Source organism: Pseudopipra pipra, chromosome 23 (genome assembly GCF_036250125.1).
Source record: "Pseudopipra pipra isolate bDixPip1 chromosome 23, bDixPip1.hap1, whole genome shotgun sequence".
Taxonomy (NCBI): Eukaryota; Metazoa; Chordata; class Aves; order Passeriformes; family Pipridae; genus Pseudopipra; species Pseudopipra pipra.
Window position 1 is genome coordinate 5507954 of NC_087571.1, and position 19287 is coordinate 5527240.

Below are 19287 nucleotides of genomic sequence, written 5' to 3' on the forward strand. Positions count from 1 at the left end.
ATTTAATCAAATTGTGTTGCATTTTGCAGAAGGAGCTGCTGAAATACAAACAAGAAGCTCGAAACCTCCAGGGGATAAAGGTGAGGAAAGGGACACTTTAAATATAAATAGCAGAGCTTTAGAGTCTGCTGCAGCCCATGAGTGGGGCCAGAGGAACCATCCACCTCTGAGGAACCTCAGTGTGGAGGGAGGTGTGTTGGGGGGCTTGGGAGTGGGGGATCCTGTGATTTGTTTCTGGCCCAAGGCAGGTACAAGGAGTTGGGTTTCCTGGTTTCTATTCTGTCTGTAGGACTGTGGTCAAATTTCCACTCTTTTTTTTTTTCCTATTTCTCCTAAACAAAATATGAGTCCTGCTTGCTTTTCTTGGCTCTCTTTTTTTCCCCTGCTGTCTTGGGGTGCACACAGCAGCACTGCCCCAGTGAACTCATTCTTGACAGCAGAGGAAAAAGAGCCTGGGGAAATCCTTGCCCTCCTCAGAAACTGTGCAGTTCCTCCCTCTGGAGTTGTGAACACTGATAATCTACTCCTGAGCCAGAGGTATTTTTAGAGCTGCCTGTCAGGCTCCCTGGGAGGGAGCAAACAGCAGTAGCTGTCCAAGGTGGAGCTCCCAGGCCCTGAGTGAAAGGTGCAGAATTAGTCCTGACTTTGGCCTCTCCAGAGAGGATTTCACTGCACAACTGGGTCACACTGAGAGCTTAAGTGTCCTTGTGTCCTGGGCTGACATTGGCCTCTCTGTGCCCTCTGGATGCTGCAGATGTGTGGCTGGATCAGGAGCTGAGGGCACTGAGCACCCTCCAAAGACACAGCTGCTTCCTTCCATGGGAGCCAAGCTCAGGCCACTGTTGGAGTGGGAAGTTTAGGCTGAAGCACGGAAATCCCTCTGTCCCAATAGCCAGGATGTTGGCAGGGAAATCACTTTGGGGTAGGAGGGCTGAGGGTGGTGTCTGTGCACCTCCTGCTCTCCTTCAGCTCCGAGTGGCCACTGTCCTGGGTCACTCACTCCTCAGGGGAGGGTCTCTGCCCTCCTTGCACCTTCCCACAGAGGACATCTCTCCCCAGGATGCCCTCCAGCAGAGGCTGATCCAGCAGGATGCTTCAGTCCTGCAGCTAAAGCAGGAGCTGCTGAGAGCAAACATGGACAAGGAGGAGCTGCACAACCAGAACGTGAGTCACTGCTGAGGTTATTTTAGGAGGAGGTTGGTGGCCCTGAGGGCTCCAGCAGCCACAGGGCTGAGCTGGTGGCTGCAGCAGAGCTGCTGGGGTCGTGGGACAGTGAAGGAGCAGTCACAGGTCTGCAGAGCACAAACTGCACACAGTGCTCTGGCCAGCTGGGAGCCTGGACACTCCTGACCTTCACTCCCACTTCCTGTCCTCCAAGACCTTCAGCTGAAACAGGGAGGGCCTTTCCCCAATGTTTTCAGTGCAGTTGCATTTCTCCTTTATTCCCTGTTCTCCCTGGGTGAGCAGGTGGCATTTTGGCAGCCCAAGGGCAGTGTCTGGAGAGAGAAGGACGCGGGAGGGACTGTCCTGCCCAAATGTTGCCATCCCTGGACACCAGCTCCCTTGAGCTCTGCAGATATTTGGTCACCCTTTAGCACAGGGGGCAGGGATTACCACTCTGGGGATACCTGTCTCACACCTGTGTGTCACTTCTGCAGGTTGATCTTCAGAGGAAGCTCGAGGAGAGAAACCGGCTGCTGGCAGAGTACAAAGTAATGGAACCTCTTCCCTGGAGGCTTTGGGGGCAGCATCTGGGGGCTCTTCAGTTTTGGGACTTTGTTTTGTGTCACCTCTGGGAGTGGCACTGCAACTTATTCATTATCCCCAGGAGTGGTGGATGAGTGTTTGTGATGAGGTGGAGGGATCAGATGTTCTGTGTTCTGCCCACAGGTTTTTAAAGCACAGCTTTTATTGTCATATTTATTTTTTTTTTCTGTGATGGCTGGATAAGTGTCTACCACTTGTGCAGAAGTGGTTAGGCTGAGCCTGGTTAGGCCTGTCAGGTTAGGCTGAGCCACCTGGTTGTTCACTGGTCCCTCGGGAACCTGTTTTCTCTGGTCTTGGCAGTGGGTCTTTGGGCAGGGGGACTCTGGGCAGTAACAACCTGACCTACATTTAAAAAAAACCCCCAAACTCTGGCACTGAGTTCTAACCTGTGGCTAGAAGGACACACACTGCGAGTCCCCATCCAGGTGCCACGATTCCCTGCCCTGGGGAGATGACTGTGAGCTTTGCTCATGTGGATTCCCTCGATTCCTGTGTTGCAGAAGGAGCTGTGCCAGAAGGACCGGCACCTGCAGCAGCACCAGACCAAGCTGGATGAGATGCTCAGGCAGCTCTCCGAGGCCAGCTACCAACAGGTACGGGCTGGGGGCTGCACTGATGCCCTGGCACTCTCCTGGCTGGCTCAGTGTGTGTGTTGACTCCTCTCCTCCCCTCCCAGGTGGATTTGGAGCGGGAGCTGGAGCACAAGGAGGCCCTGCTGGCTCACTGCATGAAGAGGGAGGCTGAGGAGGTAAGGGGAGCCTTGGTGCTGTTTGTCCAGCACCCTGTAGGTACCTACAGAAATCCTGCCCTTCATCCCAGAGGCCTGGCTCTGCAGTCCCACTGTCAGTGCCTGAGCAAGGCAGTCAGACCCCACAGAACACCCAGAGTCCCAAAGCTCCCAGCACTGAGCACTCTGGCTCAGCTTCTTGTGTCAAAATCCCAAGGGATGAAACAGTGAGGGGAGCACAGGGGTGAGTGGGAGCTGGAGACTCTTGGCTCCCATCTTCATCTCTGACACTGGCAAGTGGTCAGACCAGGGTTTAGCTGATCTCCTCCTTTTCCTGCTGAGCCTGGTATTGAGCACTTGGAAGTGTCTTGGTGGACAGGCCAGCCCTGATACCTGTCCTTGCCACCTGAACACTGACTATTCACTAGAGCTTGCAGAGCCCTGGGATGCAGCAGCAAGCCCCTTCCAGGCTCTGCCTCCTTTTTTTCCACCTCTATGTGAGGAACCAGGTTTGTGCTCTGACCTGTGGGACTGCCTGCACATTCCATAGGGAGTGGGTTTACCTGGGAGAAGGTGGGAGTTTTGTCACTGATGTGGAAAGCTTTCATGCCCTCTCATTTTTGGGATTTTTTTGGGGGGGTCCTGACACTCACATTCCTTGTGTCACCTGCTTTTTCCCCTGCCCCAGGTGATGGCTTACAGCAGTCACAGTGCTCAGAGCAATGGCTTTCTCCAGACAGCAGGAAAAGGAGCTGCTCCCACGGCCCACCGAGGGGTGAGTGCACCTCAGGGATACATTCCTGATATCCTGGAAGCCTCTGTCTTATTAAGGGAGATTTCCCCTGGCTAAGACCCGTGGTTTTAGAGGGGAAGGAGGCAGCCCAGAGCCAGCCTGACCTCTGGTCTCTTGGGCAGACCAACGACCTGCAGCTGGTCCGGGACGCCCTTCGCAGCCTCAGGAACAGCTTCAGTGGCCACGACCCCCAGCACCACACCATCGACAGCCTGGAGCAGGGAATCTCCAGCCTCATGGAGCGCCTGCACCGCATGGAGACCCAGAAGAGGCAAGAGAGAAGGGTAAAGGCTCCCCAGGGCACCCAGCCTGTGCCCCTCATGCAGCACTGAGGGCTCCAGCCGGAGGTGCCACTTTGTCCTGGTTCTCACCCTGCAGGTGCGGGGGAAATCACCAGCCAGCAGAGCAACCAACGAGTGCAGAGACTCCTGGCCTCCCAAATCCAGTAAGTGCCTCGCAGCTCCTGCCCCTTCCACTGCCTGATTCCTTGTTTCCTGGCCAGAGCCCAGGGCATGGCATCCCCGGGGGAATGTGCCCCCTCCAGCTGTAGCTGCACAGCCCCGGCTGCCCTGCAGAGGGACGGGCACACAGGTACAGCTCCTTGCTCACAGAGCTCCATCACAGTGGGAGTCTGGGCCACTCCAGCAGCACTGCAGCACAAATAACCATGGCAATCGCTGGGATGGGTGGGAACAGGGATGTTATTCCAGCTTTCCTGCTGCTTTGCACCACCTGGTGGGCACAGAGAACTGTACAGTTCCCTCTTTCCCTGTCCCCCCCAGTGTTTACATGTGTGCCTGACAGCACAGTCCTCTCTGACACCACAGATGTCCACAGTGTGTTCTGCATTCAGGGAGCCTTAAAACTGTAGTCACTAAGTGTGACCCTTCCACTGCTTCAGCTCTTGGGCAATTAAGGAACAACTTCTGAATTTGCTGGATGTCACACTCATTAGGATATTCAGACAAGCCCAGGAGATTCTGCTCTGTCTCGTGGAAGTTGTTGGATCAAGTGTTTTTCCTTCCTCAGATTCATTTCAGTAAAACAATGCCCAGACCATTGCCATCTGTGTTCTTTCCACAGTTCCCTTGGTTTATTTTTGGGATTCCCAATTTTTGGTCTAAGTCACTTCAAGGACAATGGAGTTGGGTTGAGTACTTGAGCTGCTTGACTTCATTTGCACACCTCAAGCTGATTTTGTATCTCCCAGAGTTTTTTTTTCCTGTTATCTTTTTTTTTTTTCTTCAGTAGTTTCTCAAACATTTGAGTCTGTAAGGGTATGCTTTCCAAGCTATTTTAGTTATACTTTTATTCCTGGTTTTTCATGTTATGTCAGTGTGTTCTATGCCCTGACCTATACACCTGCTGTTTCTGTTCCTACAGCAGCTCTGTTTTCTTCTGGTTTCATGTGCTGTTTCAGTCTCACTGTGCTGTTTCTCCTTATTCCTTGTCATTTTGCTGAACAGAAATCGTTAGGAAAATAATTAGAAGTGCTGAATACAACATGTTTCAGCACTGAAGTGACATCTGGTGTTTGGTACTGATATAATGTTGCTGAAAGAGGTATCACAGACACCACACCTTGCAGGGAGCAGGACACAAGGCAGAGAGAGAAACACAGATGAGCAAAGATTCTGGCCAGAACAGGAAGGGAAGGGGACAGGGAGTGTTCTTCCTGGGTGGTAACGAGTCCTTTGATGCCTTGCAGAGCTGCCTCACTCCCACAGCACCCCAGTGATGAGCACCAGTGCCTGCACCAAAGTGTTGTACTTCACCGACCGCTCCCTCACCCCCTTCATGGTCAGCATACCAAAGAGGTGAGGTGGGCCCTGCTGGCACTGCTGTGCCCCTCAAAACACCTCTCTTGATCTCCTGGGAGTCGTCCCAGCCAGCACAGGTTTGCTGTGCATTCCCCTGGCCTTTGGGTTTCGTGCCACTGGCTGGGGGAATTCCCTCCCACGCTCCCCGAGCTGATGGGTTTGGTTTCCCTTGCAGGTTAGGGGAAGTGACCCTGAAGGATTTCAAGGCAGCTATTGATCGTGAGGGAACCCACAGGTACCACTTCAAAGCCCTGGATCCAGAGTTTGGCACAGTCAAGGAGGAGGTAAATGTGGAACTGAGCTATCACTGCCTCGGGCTCGGTGCCACCACACGACCCTGGGGACTGTGGTCGCCTCGCTTTTAAACTAATGGAATATCAGAAGTTTCCCCCAAAGAAGCTGTAGATTAACCTCCTCTTGTGCTAAAACATGTTTCCATCCCCAGCCAGAGTCATTCAATGAATGTGATGGCAACTGCCAGGGGGTTGCAGAGCCCCTTGGGCAAAGAGGTGACTCCTGGCACAGCCAGTCTGTGTCACAGCACTGCCCAGGGGACAGGAGGCAAAAACCCAGACTACACTTCTGGCCCTTCCAGGGGCTTTATAAAACCTGTTGCAATGGGAGACCCTGCATTAAAAGTGCGTTCTCCTACTGTCTTTTAAAGGTTTTTCAGAGAGAATTTGGTTTGTGGCACCTCTTCCTTTGTGTGCTGCATTACAGCCCCGTTCATGCTCAGGCTGCTGTTGGTGTGGATTGGATTCATTAAAGGTTGTTGGGGTAGTTCCTGCTTCACAAATTGATTAAGACAAGTGCAAAGGGTCACCCTTCCTGGGGACAGTCAGCAGCAGCAGCTGGAGACTGTAGTCTGGATCAGAAAAGGCATATTTTCTATCTTTAGTTTACCTTTTCTAAAAAAAGAAAAAAAAAATCTAATAATAATCTGACAGTTACTGATTAAAGAGGCCTGGCCTGGTTTTTTGTTTGTTTAGGGTTTTTTTACCTAAAATCTGGAAAGATGACTTATAGCTCAGCTGTGTCTGTGACCTCTGGGTTGTGAAGGGAAATCTGAGCTGGGATCTGACTCCCATTTTTTTTGTTTGTTTGTTTTGTTATTGGGTTTTTTTTGGTAGGTATTCCATGATGATGACATCATTCCTGGCTGGGAGGGGAAAATTGTGGCCTGGGTGGAAGAAGACCACGGGGAGAACTAATGGAGCTTCCAAGTCTTGTTTCTATGGAAACCTGCGACTGGCTGCCGAGCTCCAAGGGTGACCAGCAAGGCAGTGAGAGCTGGGAGGAGGCCAACTGGAGCTGCCAAAAAAAACAGCCTCTCTGCAAACAACGGGTACTGCATGTTGTGTGCGTGGACACCTGGCCCCTGACCCCCCATGCCCAGCTGAAGGTGGTGTTCTGGGACTGAAATGACGGCTCTGTGGGGATGAAACACCTGGCCTTTGTCCTGTCAGCTAAACCCTGGAGGCCTTAATGATGCTCTGCTCCCTTCTCCTGCTCCCTGACTCCTGCAACATGTGCTGCAGGCTCACCTGGGCAGTTCAAGTCTGGTTTCTTGTGCTGGTGTTACATAAACATGCACTGACGGCAAAAAATGTGAAGCTTTGCCTTCGTGAGTCAGACCAAGCCGCTGGATTACGGGAGCTGAAGGCTGGACCAGCTTTTGTCCTGGACTTGCACGTGCTGCAGGAGCAGAGTGGACTTTGTGGACATTCCAGACTGACAGTACCTGTCCCGGGGAGGGAACAGTCTTCTGGAGGTTTTATGCATGGCCTGAAGCAAAGATCACCTTGGCAAAGCTCCCTTTCTCCCAAACTCAGGCCTCCATTTCCCAGCCCTGCTTTCCCCCCTCTCTCTCCAAAGCTGTCCTCGCTCCCGAGGCCCTCGGGCTTTGCTCCGTGTCCGTGGGGACTGTGGGATCTCGGGGCTTGGTGATGTGCTGAAGGATTTCACGTGTGGAACTGAGCTCTCCCTGCACTCCTGCCCTCTCCTCTGTCACCCCCTGTGCACAGGCATCACTGTGCTGCTGTGCACTCACTGCCAGGGCCACCCTGCACTTACCCACACTGCTCCCCTGGGATGCTGAATCCTGAAGGATCAGGAAGCTTGGGAAAGAACAAGCCCTAAAATCCCCGAGGGTGGGTTTTTTCCTCTTTGGTTGTCGTGGTTTTGTTTCTCTGTGTTGCCTGTCTCTGCAGCCACTGTGGGCTTGGGAGGTCAAATGGCAAGTCAGGGAATGGGAATGAGGGTTCCTGGTACCTGTGGCCCTTCCGTGGGTGATCTGTGTGTGCTGTGCATGAGGCTGGGACAAGGGGAACCTGGTTTTACTGTTTTATATTAACATGTCCTTTTGTAAACATGTTCTTGGAATTATTTTGTACTGATTTACATTTGTCTGAGGACTGTGGATATTTTTATACTAGTGCAAGTGCTCTCTGTACATTTCTGCACGCATTATACTGTGTTTTACTCATTTCCTAGTGGATGCTGAAATGTTTTGTATTGTCTTCTGTTACCACAACACTGGGCTTGTAAATCTTATATATTTAATTTTTTTTACTATGGAAATCCAGCTAGTTGCTACCGGGGTTTATATTTTTGCCAGCTTTAATAAGCAGCCACAGTACTATTTATTTTCTCACTGCTTCACTGTTCAGGAGGTAGCTTAAGGATCTTCTGTTTGGCACTGCTCTAACACTGACTCCAGTGGGTTTATTTATTCTTGGATCATATCCAGGGCTTGTCTTTGTCGCTGTTTACAGTTTGTTTATTTCTGTCAAACTTTTGTCAGAGTTACTTTCCTGTTCCTGTACTTGTAACTTGCTCTTGTAACAAAGCCCCCTGGAGTCAGTGGTAGAGAAATCACAGGATCACAGAGTACTTGGGGCTGGAAGGGACCTCTGGAGTTCATCCGGTCCAAGGCAGGGTCACCTGGAGCAGGTGACACAGGAACACATCCAGGTGGGTTTGAAATGTCTCCAGGGAGGGAGACATCCTCCCCCACATCCTCCCTGGGCAGCTGTTCCCGTGCTCTGCCCCCCTCCAGGGGAAGTTCTTCCTCGTGTTGAGGGTGGAACTTGTTGTGTTTATGGCAATGGCTGCTCCTCCTCTCACTGGCACCACTGAAACGGGTACTGCACTCCCGTTCTATCCTGTCTTATCCCATCCCATTCTGCCCCTTTCCATCCTATCCTCTCCTATTCCATTCCATCCCGTTCCATCCCGCCTGTTCCCGCAGTGGGGGCGGTATCGACGCAACCCACTCCCCTTCATCCCCTTCTGTCCATTCCCATCCCCTTCTGTCCATTCCCATCCCCTTCTGTCCATTCCCATCCCCTTCTGTCCATTCCCATCCCCTTCTGTCCTTTCCCATCCCCTTCTGTCCTTTCCCATTCCATTCTGTCCATCCCCTCTGTCCCATCCCCTTCTGTCCATTTCCATCCCCTTCTGTCCATTTCCATCCCCTTCTGTCCATTTCCATCCCCTTCTGTCCATCCCCTCTGTCCCATCCCCTCTCAGGGCGGTCCCGCTCCCGATCCCATCCCCTCTCAAGGTGGTCCCACCCTGGTCCCATCCTTATCCCATCCCCTGCCAGGGCGGTCTCAGTCCTGATCCATCCCCTGTCGGGGCGGTCCCCTCCCGCTCCCATCCCCTTTCGGGGCGGTCCCATCCCCATCCCATCCCCTGTCAGGGCGGTCCCCTCCCGCTCCCATCCCCTTTCGGGGCGGTCCCCTCCCGCTCCCGTCCCCTCCCGGGGCGGTCCCGTTCCCGCCCCGCCGCCGCTTTACGGCCGCGCAGTGTCGCGCGTTGCCGCCCGCACGGAGGTCACCGAGCGGCTCCGGCCCGACTCCGCCCGGCCCGGCTCAGCGCAGCCCGGCTCAGCCCCGGGCCCAGCCGCAGCATGTGGCGGGTGTTGGCGCGACGCGTGTGCCGGGGCGCGGCCGGAGCGCTGGCGCGGCCCCGCCGGGCTCTCGGTGGCGGTGGCGGGGCCGGCGCTGTCCCGGCCCGGCGCGGCCCGGCCTGGGGCGGCCCCGCGCTCCGCCCGCTCCTGCCGCCCGCGGCCACCCGGCTCGTCCCGGCCCGCCGCTGCAGCCTCCCGGCGCACCAGAAGGTGAGACGCAGCCCCCGGCCCCTGCCCCGGGGGTCCCCTCGTCCCCCCGCGGTCCCCGAAGGACGGGGTCGGGTCCCCTCGCTGTCCCCTCGCCGCTGCTCCTTCGCTTTCTCCCGTCGGGTTTTCCATCCCCTCCCTGCGCAGCTCCCCGGGGATGGAGTCATGGGATCATCGAGGCTGGAAGAGAGCTTTAGGATCGTCGGGTCCAGCCATCAGCCCAGCACTCTGTAACCCCCAAGCCACATCGCCCAGCGGCAGATCCGCTCGTCCCTTGAACACCCCCAGGGGTGGTGACTCCTCCACCACCTCCCTGGGCAGCCTTGTTCCAGTGCCAAACAGCGAACACTCTGCGGTTCTGTCCCCACTGCCGTGGGTCTCACCACCCTGCCTTCAGTCCCTGTGCCACCATCAGCTCCATCATCTCTGTCCTTTTTCCCTGCCAGGAGAGTCCTGGCAGACCCTGACCAAGACCTGGCCCCTTATAACCCTGGGTAGGATCATAGAAGCTTAAGGGGTTGGAAGGGATTTCAAAGATCGTGTCATTGCACCTCCCCTGCCCTGGGCAGGGACACCTTCCACTATCCCAGGTTGCTCCAGCCTGGCCTTGGACACTTCCAGGGATGGGGCAGCCACAGCCTGTTGCAGTGTCTCACCTCAGCACGCAGATGGGTTTGCCCTGAGGTCTTTACCCACTGGGGATTTGCAGCAGGTTTGTGCCCCCTGTGCCAGGCTGTGCTGAGGATCCCTCCCTGGCCCGTGTGTGGTCCCTGCCCTGGTGACACTGCCCTGTCCCCCACAGGTGGCCTTGCCAGCGCTGTCCCCCACCATGCAGATGGGCACCATCGCGCGCTGGGAGAAGAAGGAGGGCGACAAGATCAACGAGGGGGATCTCATAGCAGAGGTATCCTGGGCTGCTTCCTCCTGAGCTGCACGTGTGTCCTGGGTGCTGTCCCAGAACTGTGTGTCCCGGGTGACCCTGGCACAGACTGGGAGGCTCCGAGCCCACCAGTTCCGTTGCCATCACCACGTTCCTGTTCTCTCTCCAAGGTGGAGACAGACAAAGCAACAGTTGGCTTTGAGAGCCTGGAGGAATGCTACCTGGCCAAGATCCTGGTGCCAGAAGGAACAAGGGATGTGCCTATTGGGGCCATAATATGTATCACAGTAGAAAAGTATGTATTTTGGGAACCCTTGAGTTTAATTCTCTCTCTCGGGACTTCTGGGGTGCCTTGATGGTCCCTAAGCCTTTCACACATCTGACTGGGTCTGGGGCTCTGTGTTTTCTTCTAGGCCTGAATATGTTGATGCCTTTAAAAATTACACCCTGGATGCTGCAGCAGCTGCTCCCCCTGCAGCCTCAGTGCCTCCCCCTCCTGCTGCAGCTCCCCCCCCACCATCTCAGCCTTCTCCTCAGGCTCCTGGCAGCTCTTACCCTCCTCACATGCAGGTAAGAGAGCATTGCTCCTGGTTTAAGGCTTGTTGCACTCTTTTTCTGCCACTGGCATTGCTGCCTGTGGGGCATTTTGTCATACAAACTACCTGGAGTGGGGATTTATTAACTGTGATTGCAGGAGCACGTGCCACTTCAATTGTTATGTGCTTAAAGCAGGTGTTGTGGGAGACCCCAGGAAGCTTTTTTCAGGGATTTATTTTAGCATCCTAGCTGCTAGTGGAGGAAAGGCTTGTCTCTCCAGGGTTGTTGTCTTGAAAAACCTGCTATGTTTGCATTATTTGGGCAGTTCTGCTATAAAAAGCCCTTATGTTTAGTGTGAATAAGCTGTGCAGGCCCTGCTCACATCTCAGAGCAGAACTCAAGTCTGTGACACTCTGATGAACACACCAGCTGGGTTTGTGGGTGACTAATAATGAGTTGTGTTTGTGGATAATCCTTTTACCTTGCTTAGATATTGAACTGTACATCCACTGTTGCCTTTGAGCACTTTGTGGCAGAGCGTTCTGTGACATTCTTTTGAAAAAGAAAATTTGAAATACCAAACCTCATCCCACAGATAAAACGTGGGAACTGATTTGTCTGAGATGTCACTCCAAGCCAGTAACTAAAGAATTAAGGAATGGCTTCTTAAACTGTGTTTTGGCCACTAAACTTCCCTCTACTTGCCTCGTCTGCTTTTGCTCATCAGTTTTGCTCCCCATGTGTTTGTCACAGCCCAAGTGACTTGCTTCAGCCTTCCTTTTAGCCCTGCAGGGAGCAGCTGCCAGATTCTCCCGGTGGGCTGGCGGTAATGATTATTTTGATGTGGAGGTCTCTTGCTCTTTGCTCTTACTTTCTTGCTCAGGCCTTGCTAAGAGAAGCCAAAGCAGCACTGTGGGACAGCACTGTGCTTTGCTGTCATGGAGCCAGATCTAGGAGTGCATTAAAGACTGGCTGCTTCTTTAGGTTGGCATCATTTGTCAGGGGTTACAACTGTGTTCCTGATCCTTTTGGAGTAGCAGGACCTGATTGTCTTGTGTTCTCTGGCTTCCCAGATCACCCTCCCTGCTCTGTCACCCACCATGACCATGGGCACAGTGCAGAGGTGGGAGAAGAAGGTTGGGGAGAAGCTGAATGAGGGCGACTTACTGGCCGAAATTGAGACAGACAAAGCCACAATAGGTGAGTCCAAAGCCAAGAAGGGATCCCTTAAAAGGATCCACAGCAGCCTCTGCCAGCTGTTCTCTGGCTGCTCAGGGTGTGATGCTGTGGGACAGCTAAAACAGGTCTTGTTGACTTCTCATTGCATTGGAGAGCCAAACATTGGAGCCCCTAAAAACACTTCTATTTCCTCATCAGTCCTTCTTGGCAAGGTGGAGAGGTTTCCCTACTAGTTGCACTGCAAAGGATTTTCCTGCCACTTAATGCAGGACAGGGCTTTAGCTACCAGAGCCTCCAGGAGCAGCATTTGGAGGAACTCCTCAGCTGCATCAGACACCAAAGCAGGGTTGTTTCTGTCCCTCACAGGCTTTGAAGTGCAGGAGGAAGGCTACTTGGCAAAGATCCTGGTGCCTGAAGGAACAAGAGATGTGCCACTGGGAACTGCTCTCTGCATCATTGTGGAGAAAGAGGCTGATATTCCAGCCTTTGCTGACTACAAGGCTGCTGCAGTGACTGACATGAAGGCAGCAACTCCTCCTTCTCCTCCTCCTCCACCAGTAAGGACCATTCTGGGCACGTGAGAGAAGTCAGGGGGACCACTGAGAAGCCTGATCTGAACTGTTGTGCTGGTTTGACAGTGTGAAACCCTGGCTTCAACAGAAATGCTTCTGATCTGTGAATGCAAGGCTGGTCCATGTGTTGGGGAGAAGTGATCACTAGTTTGCTTTCCAAAAACTAGAGCAGATTCATTGTGATCTCTTCTCCAGCCTGTTGCTCATCCCAGTTTTAATGCTTCTAATCCTTGAGAATGGGGAGCATAAGTTCTTTACTTCACCTGGTTTTTTGGTGTGTAGTCCAGCAGCTCAGTTGGCCTCCTTCCCAGGGAATTTCTGATTTAATTTCTGCCACTGGGAAACTTCTCTGAATCTGAAAATTCCTTCAGATTAGTGACTATCTTTGCTGTTCTCCTGACTGGTCATTAGCTGGGCCAGTTCTCATACTGTACCTTCCACCGATGGCTTTGATCCTTCTGTTTAAGGTGATGCCAACTCCTGCTGCTGCTCCTCCTCCTCCCCAGCCTGCTGCTGCTCCCACTCCTGCAGCTCCCACACCTCCCCGGACAGGAAGGATCCTGGTTAGTCCTCTGGCCAAGAAACTGGCAGCAGAAAAAGGGATTGACCTTGCCCAAGTGAAAGGTAGGTTTCCTTTCCACTTCCTTGCCCTCACTGTCAAGTGTTTGTCCCTGTAGATCCGTGATTTCCCTGTTCCAGGAGTTGTGTTAAATGATTTCTCTCTGTTGAATTAAAGTGGTACCTTTAGAAGGTTGCTAATAATTGAAATCCTCTTGCATTTTCTTTTGACTCTCTCAGGTACTGGACCAGATGGCAGAATCACCAAGAAAGATGTGGAGTCATTTGTGCCAACAAAGGCTGCTCCAGTGAGTGGGCTGGCAATGTGTAGGGATGGCTGTTAGAGGGATGGAAGTGCTCTGCAGAGGGGCAGTTCCTGCATGGGACTGGCACTGCTGGGTTGTGTGGGCTGAAAGGTTGCAAAGCTTCACCTGCCAGATACATAGATGAAGTTTTGTTCCTTTATTTGTCCCTTTGATATTCCACTGAGACAAAATTAGTGTGCTCCCACCCCTTCACTTGGGTGCTAAATGGTTATGGATTGAGGTCAGCTCAGTCCCAACTGACCCAACAGTGCTGGAAAGAGGGGATCAGAAGGAAAGCCAGACTTAGGAACCACCAGCCTGCTGCTGTTGTTGGCCCAAATGCCTCCTGATGCCATGGCTTGTCTTTGCTGTGAGCTGGTGGAGGTGTTGCTGTGTGTGCTGCTGGCAGGGCAGTGAAAATGAAATAATACATTTAATAATCAAGTGTAGGGCTTGGAAGGAACCCTGTGGGTACTGGAGAGGTGAGGCTGAGTAGAAAGAGCTGCTGCTCTTAACAAGAGGCAGCTGAGCCCCAACACTTGTCCCCCACACTGTTCCAGTTGATATTTGGGTGGTTCTGAGGGTGATGCTGCTGTTCTCTGCAGGCTCCAGCTCCAGGGGCAGTTCCTGCAGCTGCTGCAGTGGCAGCAGCACCCGAGGGGACCTTCACAGACATCCCCATCAGCAACATTCGGAGGGTAAGGCCATGTCGTTCCTCTCCCAGACCGTTATTTTTTTGCAGTGGTGAATTTTCCAGCCTGGTTGATGTTTCTCCCTCAGGTCATTGCTCAGAGGCTGATGCAATCCAAGCAAACAATACCTCATTACTACCTTTCCATCGATGTCAACATGGGAAAAGTCCTGGTGCTAAGGAAAGAACTCAATCAGGTAAAGGATTTTCCCACCCTGGGTTTGGGGGTTCAGTTGTGGATCAGTTCTGGGCTGAGACCTTTCACCCAGGTACTGCTGATTTCTGACTGCCCTAAGAGAGCTGCTCTGTGCTCTGCTTGGTGGGGATCCATTATTCCACATGGAAAGCAGGGCAGAAAAGGTTTTTAACTGTAACAAGAGTAGAAAATTTAAGCAAAATAATAATTCTACACTAAGTTTGGGGAGAGAGAGACATTAAAAACTACTGTACCTTCTTAAATTATGAAGGAGATGCATTCACCTCCTAAATTATCTTTGAGTATTAATGTTTGCAAGTAGTGTGATTGTTTTCTTAACATTTTCTCTGAACAAGGGTGCATGGCTGTGACTGCCCACATTGGTTGGGGGTGATGTGTAGGAGACAAACTGACACCTGGAATCTCTTTATTTGCAGGAGGAAAACGTTAAGCTTTCTGTCAATGATTTCCTAATTAAAGCTTCTGCTTTGGCATGCTTGAAGGTGCCTGAGGCAAATTCTTCATGGATGGACACAGTTATTAGGCAGTAAGTTTATGGTGCTGTCAAAGCCAGAAACTTTCTCTGTTCAGTGGAGAGTTCGTGGCAGAACAGAACTGCTGGGATTCGAGGGAGAGCAAAAATAATGCAAAGGTTGAGGGGCTTTCATTAAAGTGCTAAGAACCTTAAGGATGGTGTGCCAGGTGAAATAGTTGTGGCCAAATTCATATTAGTTTAGGGCTGTCTGAACAGTGTTTTTCTTGCTGGAATGAGTTGGCCCATGTGTGTGCTGCAGGAACCACGTGGTGGACGTGAGCGTGGCCGTCAGCACCCCCGCAGGGCTCATCACCCCCATCGTGTTCAACGCCCACATCAAGGGCCTGGCTGCCATCAGCAAGGACGTGGCTTCCTTGGCAGTCAAAGCCAGGGAAGGGAAACTTCAGCCTCACGAATTCCAGGTGAGAACCCGGGGTCGGTGTCAAACACGGCGGCCCTTGAGTTGCTGGGGATGAGCAAAGGCTGTCAGAGAGTCACAGAATATCCTGAGCTGGAAGGGACCCACAGGGATCATCAGTGCAACCCCTGGCCCTGCACAGACATCCCAACAATCCCACCCTGTCCCTGAGAGCATTGTCCAAACACTCCTGGAGCTCTGGCAGCCTCAGGGCTGTGACCACTGCCCTGGGCAGCCTGTCCAGTGCCCAACCACCCTCTGGTCTCCCCTCAGTCTCATGTTTCCGTGAAAACAGCATTTGTAGTTTGACCATGGATGTGGTTTTTTTCTTGTAGGGTGGTACTTTCACAATTTCCAATTTAGGAATGTATGGGATTAAGAACTTCTCTGCCATAATCAATCCACCTCAAGCCTGCATCCTCGCAGTGGGCTCCTCAGAGCAAAGGCTGGTGCCAGCTGATAATGAGAAAGGGTAAGTTCTCATCTCAGTCTGAATCCAGACTCTGACAAAATGGCTGGTTTTCTAACATTTCCATTAGATAATCATTTAAAAAACCCTAAAATTTATTGTTGACACGGTGCTTTCAGTACCTTCTGAAGTACAGTGAGATCTTGGATGAAAGGGTCACACAGGTGTTAGAGAGAATTGCAGTGACTGAGGAGGGATTTGGCACACATTTATTCTTGAACCCTCTTTGCAAGTTGAGGAAAGCCTGTTTCTTTCTTTGTGGGGCAGGATTAAGCTGAGGAAATGTCTGGGGTCCACAACAGTTCAGGCACCTGTTCCTCTTCAACAACCTGCTTAAATTTGCATTTAGGAAAACCTAAGGGATGGGTTATAATCCAAGTGACCTGTATATAATATCCTTGCTTGGAACTTGCACTAGCACAGAGCCAGGAGAATGCTTAGGTTTACTGAAAATTTTAGCAGTCCTGGGTGTCTCTCCCTGCCCATGAGGACACTGGGTAAAGTGTCTCTTTGACTGTGTGGGGCTGTTCCTGTGATGCAGAGAAAGCTGAGCTGCCTGTCCTAAGGGGAACACACAAAGGGGGATCCCAGTGTCTCAGTTAAGTCAGTTCCTTAGTTTTCCTTAAAAGAACGAACATGATCTGCTCTCCAGGAGTCCACAGGGAGAAACATCTGTCACCAAGCACCACCTTCTATTCCTGGCCCTCCAAGAAAAGCTTTCCTGCTCTGTGAGTGGCACTGACTTGCAGGGAGCGTGTTAACCTTCTCCTTTTTTTTCCTCTTATTGTTTTTCCCTTCCAGCTTTGACGTGGCCAGCGTGATGTCTGTTACCCTGAGCTGTGACCATCGTGTTGTGGATGGAGCAGTGGGAGCACAGTGGCTTGCAGAGTTCAAGGGTTTCCTTGAGAAGCCAGTAACCATGCTGCTATAATTTACCCAAGCAAGCAGAATTTTCCTGGGTCACACTGTTGTGTTTTAAACAAGCTATTTAGACTGTAGTGTTCCGACTTTAAGAGAGTTCCTTTTTTAATTTAAAATATGTATTATATTATCTGGTAATGTTATTACCAGTCTGTACAGAAAAAAAGTTTGCAAAAGTGCTTTTCGGAGCAATATTACAGCTACACTGTATTTTTATACAGTTAGTTAACTTGCAAACTCTTCCAAAAACAGAGTTAAGCATCCCAGATTTAAAGCTGACCCTGGCAGAATGCCCACTGCCAGCTGCTCCTCAAAAAAGGGGTGCAAACCAACAAAGTCCTGTTCTCAGAAATATGAATTACAGTCATCTCTTCCCAGGAGTGCAGATGAGATTGGTCACTGAAACAAGTCAGCAGAAGGTGAATTCCCATATTCCCATCCCTGGGGTGGGGGAGATGGCAAACGCACTGAGGGACTGAAGTGCCTGGGGTTAGTTTCTCAAAGGCCAAGTGCCAGCGTTCCAAATCTCTCTTGGAATTTGGCTCTGGTCTGGATCCTCTCAGCTACGTGATCCCTTTTGAGCACTTTAAGGTGAAGGAGCAGCGCTGGCTGTGGGGTCACAGCTCTCGGGTCCCACAGGGGACGTGCTGTCTGCTCCTGGACTTTCACTCACATGTGCTTTCTGTCTGAAAGCTCTGCAGTTGCTGTTCCTCCTGCTAAGTCACCACCACGCCCTGATGCCATGGAAGTCACTGTTTTGCAGAATTGTTCAGGAGAGTCCGTGTGTTGGAAGCCAATGTAGACAAATCACACATGCTGATAATCCCACCAGTGGATATTAAATCATGTGAGGACTTGAATGTTTGGAATTTTTTGTTTCAGGCATTCTAACATAGGAAGCTCTGACTTAGTCACTGGAATTGGAGACCTTCCCTGACTTGTCTATGTTGTGCCAGCCTCAGCAAGCTGCAGAATGTGCTCTCCATGTATATATTGTATGTAAGGTGCTTCACTAGTTCGTTGGACTTATGTCCAGTTACCCCAGTGATTGCATCCTGCAAGGGGTGCAGTGCTGAACATTCTTAAATTCCACTTTCCACATGGAAACGTTCGTGTAAAAAGGACAACTGTGCAGTAATGACAAAGTGACCAGGAGAATTAAGTAGGGGGGAAGAGTTTTAACAGAAAGAGTTCAAGCTGATCTGTTATTCTGTATATTGCATTAAGTACTGTCTCCTGTAAAGTTCTACAGAATTCACTAAAGATATTGAAAGAAAATACTATGGAAATTAAATATTTTTGTGGGAACTACTTAAGTGTCTGGTTGCTGTGATACCTGGTTTTCATGCCTTGCTTAAGCAAAAAAAAAAAAAGTGCATTAAGGTTTTGGATTTGAATGATCTAAAATACCCTGATTCCAGACTCGCTCTAGTGAACCCATGTTCCATTAAATGTTTGGAATTGACAACTACTAAACCCTGTTCCAGTGCTTTTCTCTTCAGTTGTGTGTGGCTTTACTGTACTGCTCTGCAGCCTTTCAGTCTGGCAGTGAACTCACCCTATTAACCCCAGATTTCATCCCTGATATTCCAAAATTCCCGCTTTCTTGCTGTCTGCAGCAGTGACCTGGAACCTCCCTCTCTGCAGTGCTCACCTGGGCAACCTGCAGGGCTGGGTGTGTCACACCTGGGCGGGTTGTCCCAGCATTGAATACTCGTGAGAGCTGCTCTAACCATGTGAATCCAGTCCATTTATTTAAAAAACACACATCACAACTGTTATTGCTGCTCCTTGAGGCAACGTGAGTGATGTAGTAAAGCATCTACAGCTTTCAACTGTAGATACACAGGTACTGTAACTGTAAATATTCAAGTACTCCTTGACTATTTACAATCTTTAATTATTTTTTCTGAAGTTTGGTGATGCGAGTATTCCTCCATCCTTCCTTTTCTACTTGCATCTTTTAAGGGTATTTGAGATATTCACCCCTAAAGATCAAATAGTCAATAAACCCACCCACCCAAAACTCATCTAAAAGTAAGGATTCTCACTCTGGGCTTTTGTTCTCTAGTCTGTGACCAGGACCTGGGCACGATGCAGGGGTTAAGGATTTGGCTTGGCAACTGGTGCAGAGATAAACAACCCCCTTTTTGCTTTGTTAAGTGCTGCTGTAGTTGTTTCTTCATCCGCCAGTTCTGGCAAATCTCGCTGTAATCTGCTGTATTTTTCAGGAACCTCAGTGATGATGTAGTCCTAAACCAAGAAAATTCCAACCTCAATGACTGGGATTTTTTTTGAGGTTTGGGGGGTATTTTTTTCCCCGAAAAGACAGACCCGAGTACCCAGGAAGGAGGATCTTCAGACACTGTCTTAACAGTATGATGCTGTTGAGAGTTGGATTTCTTTAAATCGTGATCTTGGGAGGTCTCTTCCAATGACTGGGGTCTGTCCTCAGTGACCGTGAATTTTTTGAGGTTTGGGTGGGTTTTTTCCCCTAAAGAAGGACCCCAGGACCCAGGAGGGAGGGACCTCAGACACTGGCTTAAGAGTATGATGCTATTGAGTTTTGATTTCTTTGGATCAGGATCTTGGCAGGGGGGAGGGACAGTGGGGTGAGCAGGGTGTCTTTTCCAACCTCAATGGCTGATTTTTTTGAGGTTTGGTTTATTTTTTTTTTTTCCCAAAAAGAAGGACCTCAGGACCCAGGATGGGGGGGGGGGGGACCTCGGACACTGGTTTAACAGTATGATGCTGTTGAGAGTTTTGATTTCTTTGGATCATGATCTTGGGGGGAGTGTC

The 19287-nt window shown here is 51.1% G+C and overlaps 2 protein-coding genes across 4 annotated transcripts in view; both read left to right on the forward strand.

Annotated features, from left to right (window-relative positions):
• DIXDC1 (DIX domain containing 1) overlaps nt 1-7592 on the forward strand; it is a 30793-nt gene extending 23201 nt beyond the window's left edge. For all 3 annotated transcript variants that reach the window (XM_064634571.1, XM_064634570.1, XM_064634572.1), the window contains 11 exons: nt 30-80; nt 1060-1164; nt 1659-1712; nt 2268-2360; nt 2444-2515; nt 3183-3269; nt 3410-3571; nt 3666-3732; nt 4996-5104; nt 5283-5391; nt 6238-7592. In XM_064634571.1, coding sequence (XP_064490641.1) covers nt 30-80; nt 1060-1164; nt 1659-1712; nt 2268-2360; nt 2444-2515; nt 3183-3269; nt 3410-3571; nt 3666-3732; nt 4996-5104; nt 5283-5391; nt 6238-6318 — 990 coding nt within the window. In that variant the 3' untranslated portion in view covers nt 6319-7592. The remainder of the gene's footprint in view (nt 1-29; nt 81-1059; nt 1165-1658; nt 1713-2267; nt 2361-2443; nt 2516-3182; nt 3270-3409; nt 3572-3665; nt 3733-4995; nt 5105-5282; nt 5392-6237) is intronic.
• A 1339-nt stretch (nt 7593-8931) lies between these two features.
• On the forward strand, nt 8932-17799 carry DLAT (dihydrolipoamide S-acetyltransferase). The gene is made up of 14 exons (XM_064634585.1): nt 8932-9230; nt 10030-10131; nt 10278-10402; nt 10521-10677; nt 11718-11844; nt 12190-12380; nt 12863-13019; nt 13194-13261; nt 13864-13956; nt 14039-14146; nt 14583-14692; nt 14940-15102; nt 15434-15570; nt 16369-17799. Exons 1-14 carry the CDS (start codon nt 9021-9023, stop codon nt 16496-16498), a joined length of 1878 nt encoding a protein of 625 aa, XP_064490655.1. The 5' UTR covers nt 8932-9020; the 3' UTR covers nt 16499-17799.
• The last annotated feature ends 1488 nt before the right edge of the window (nt 17800-19287 follow it).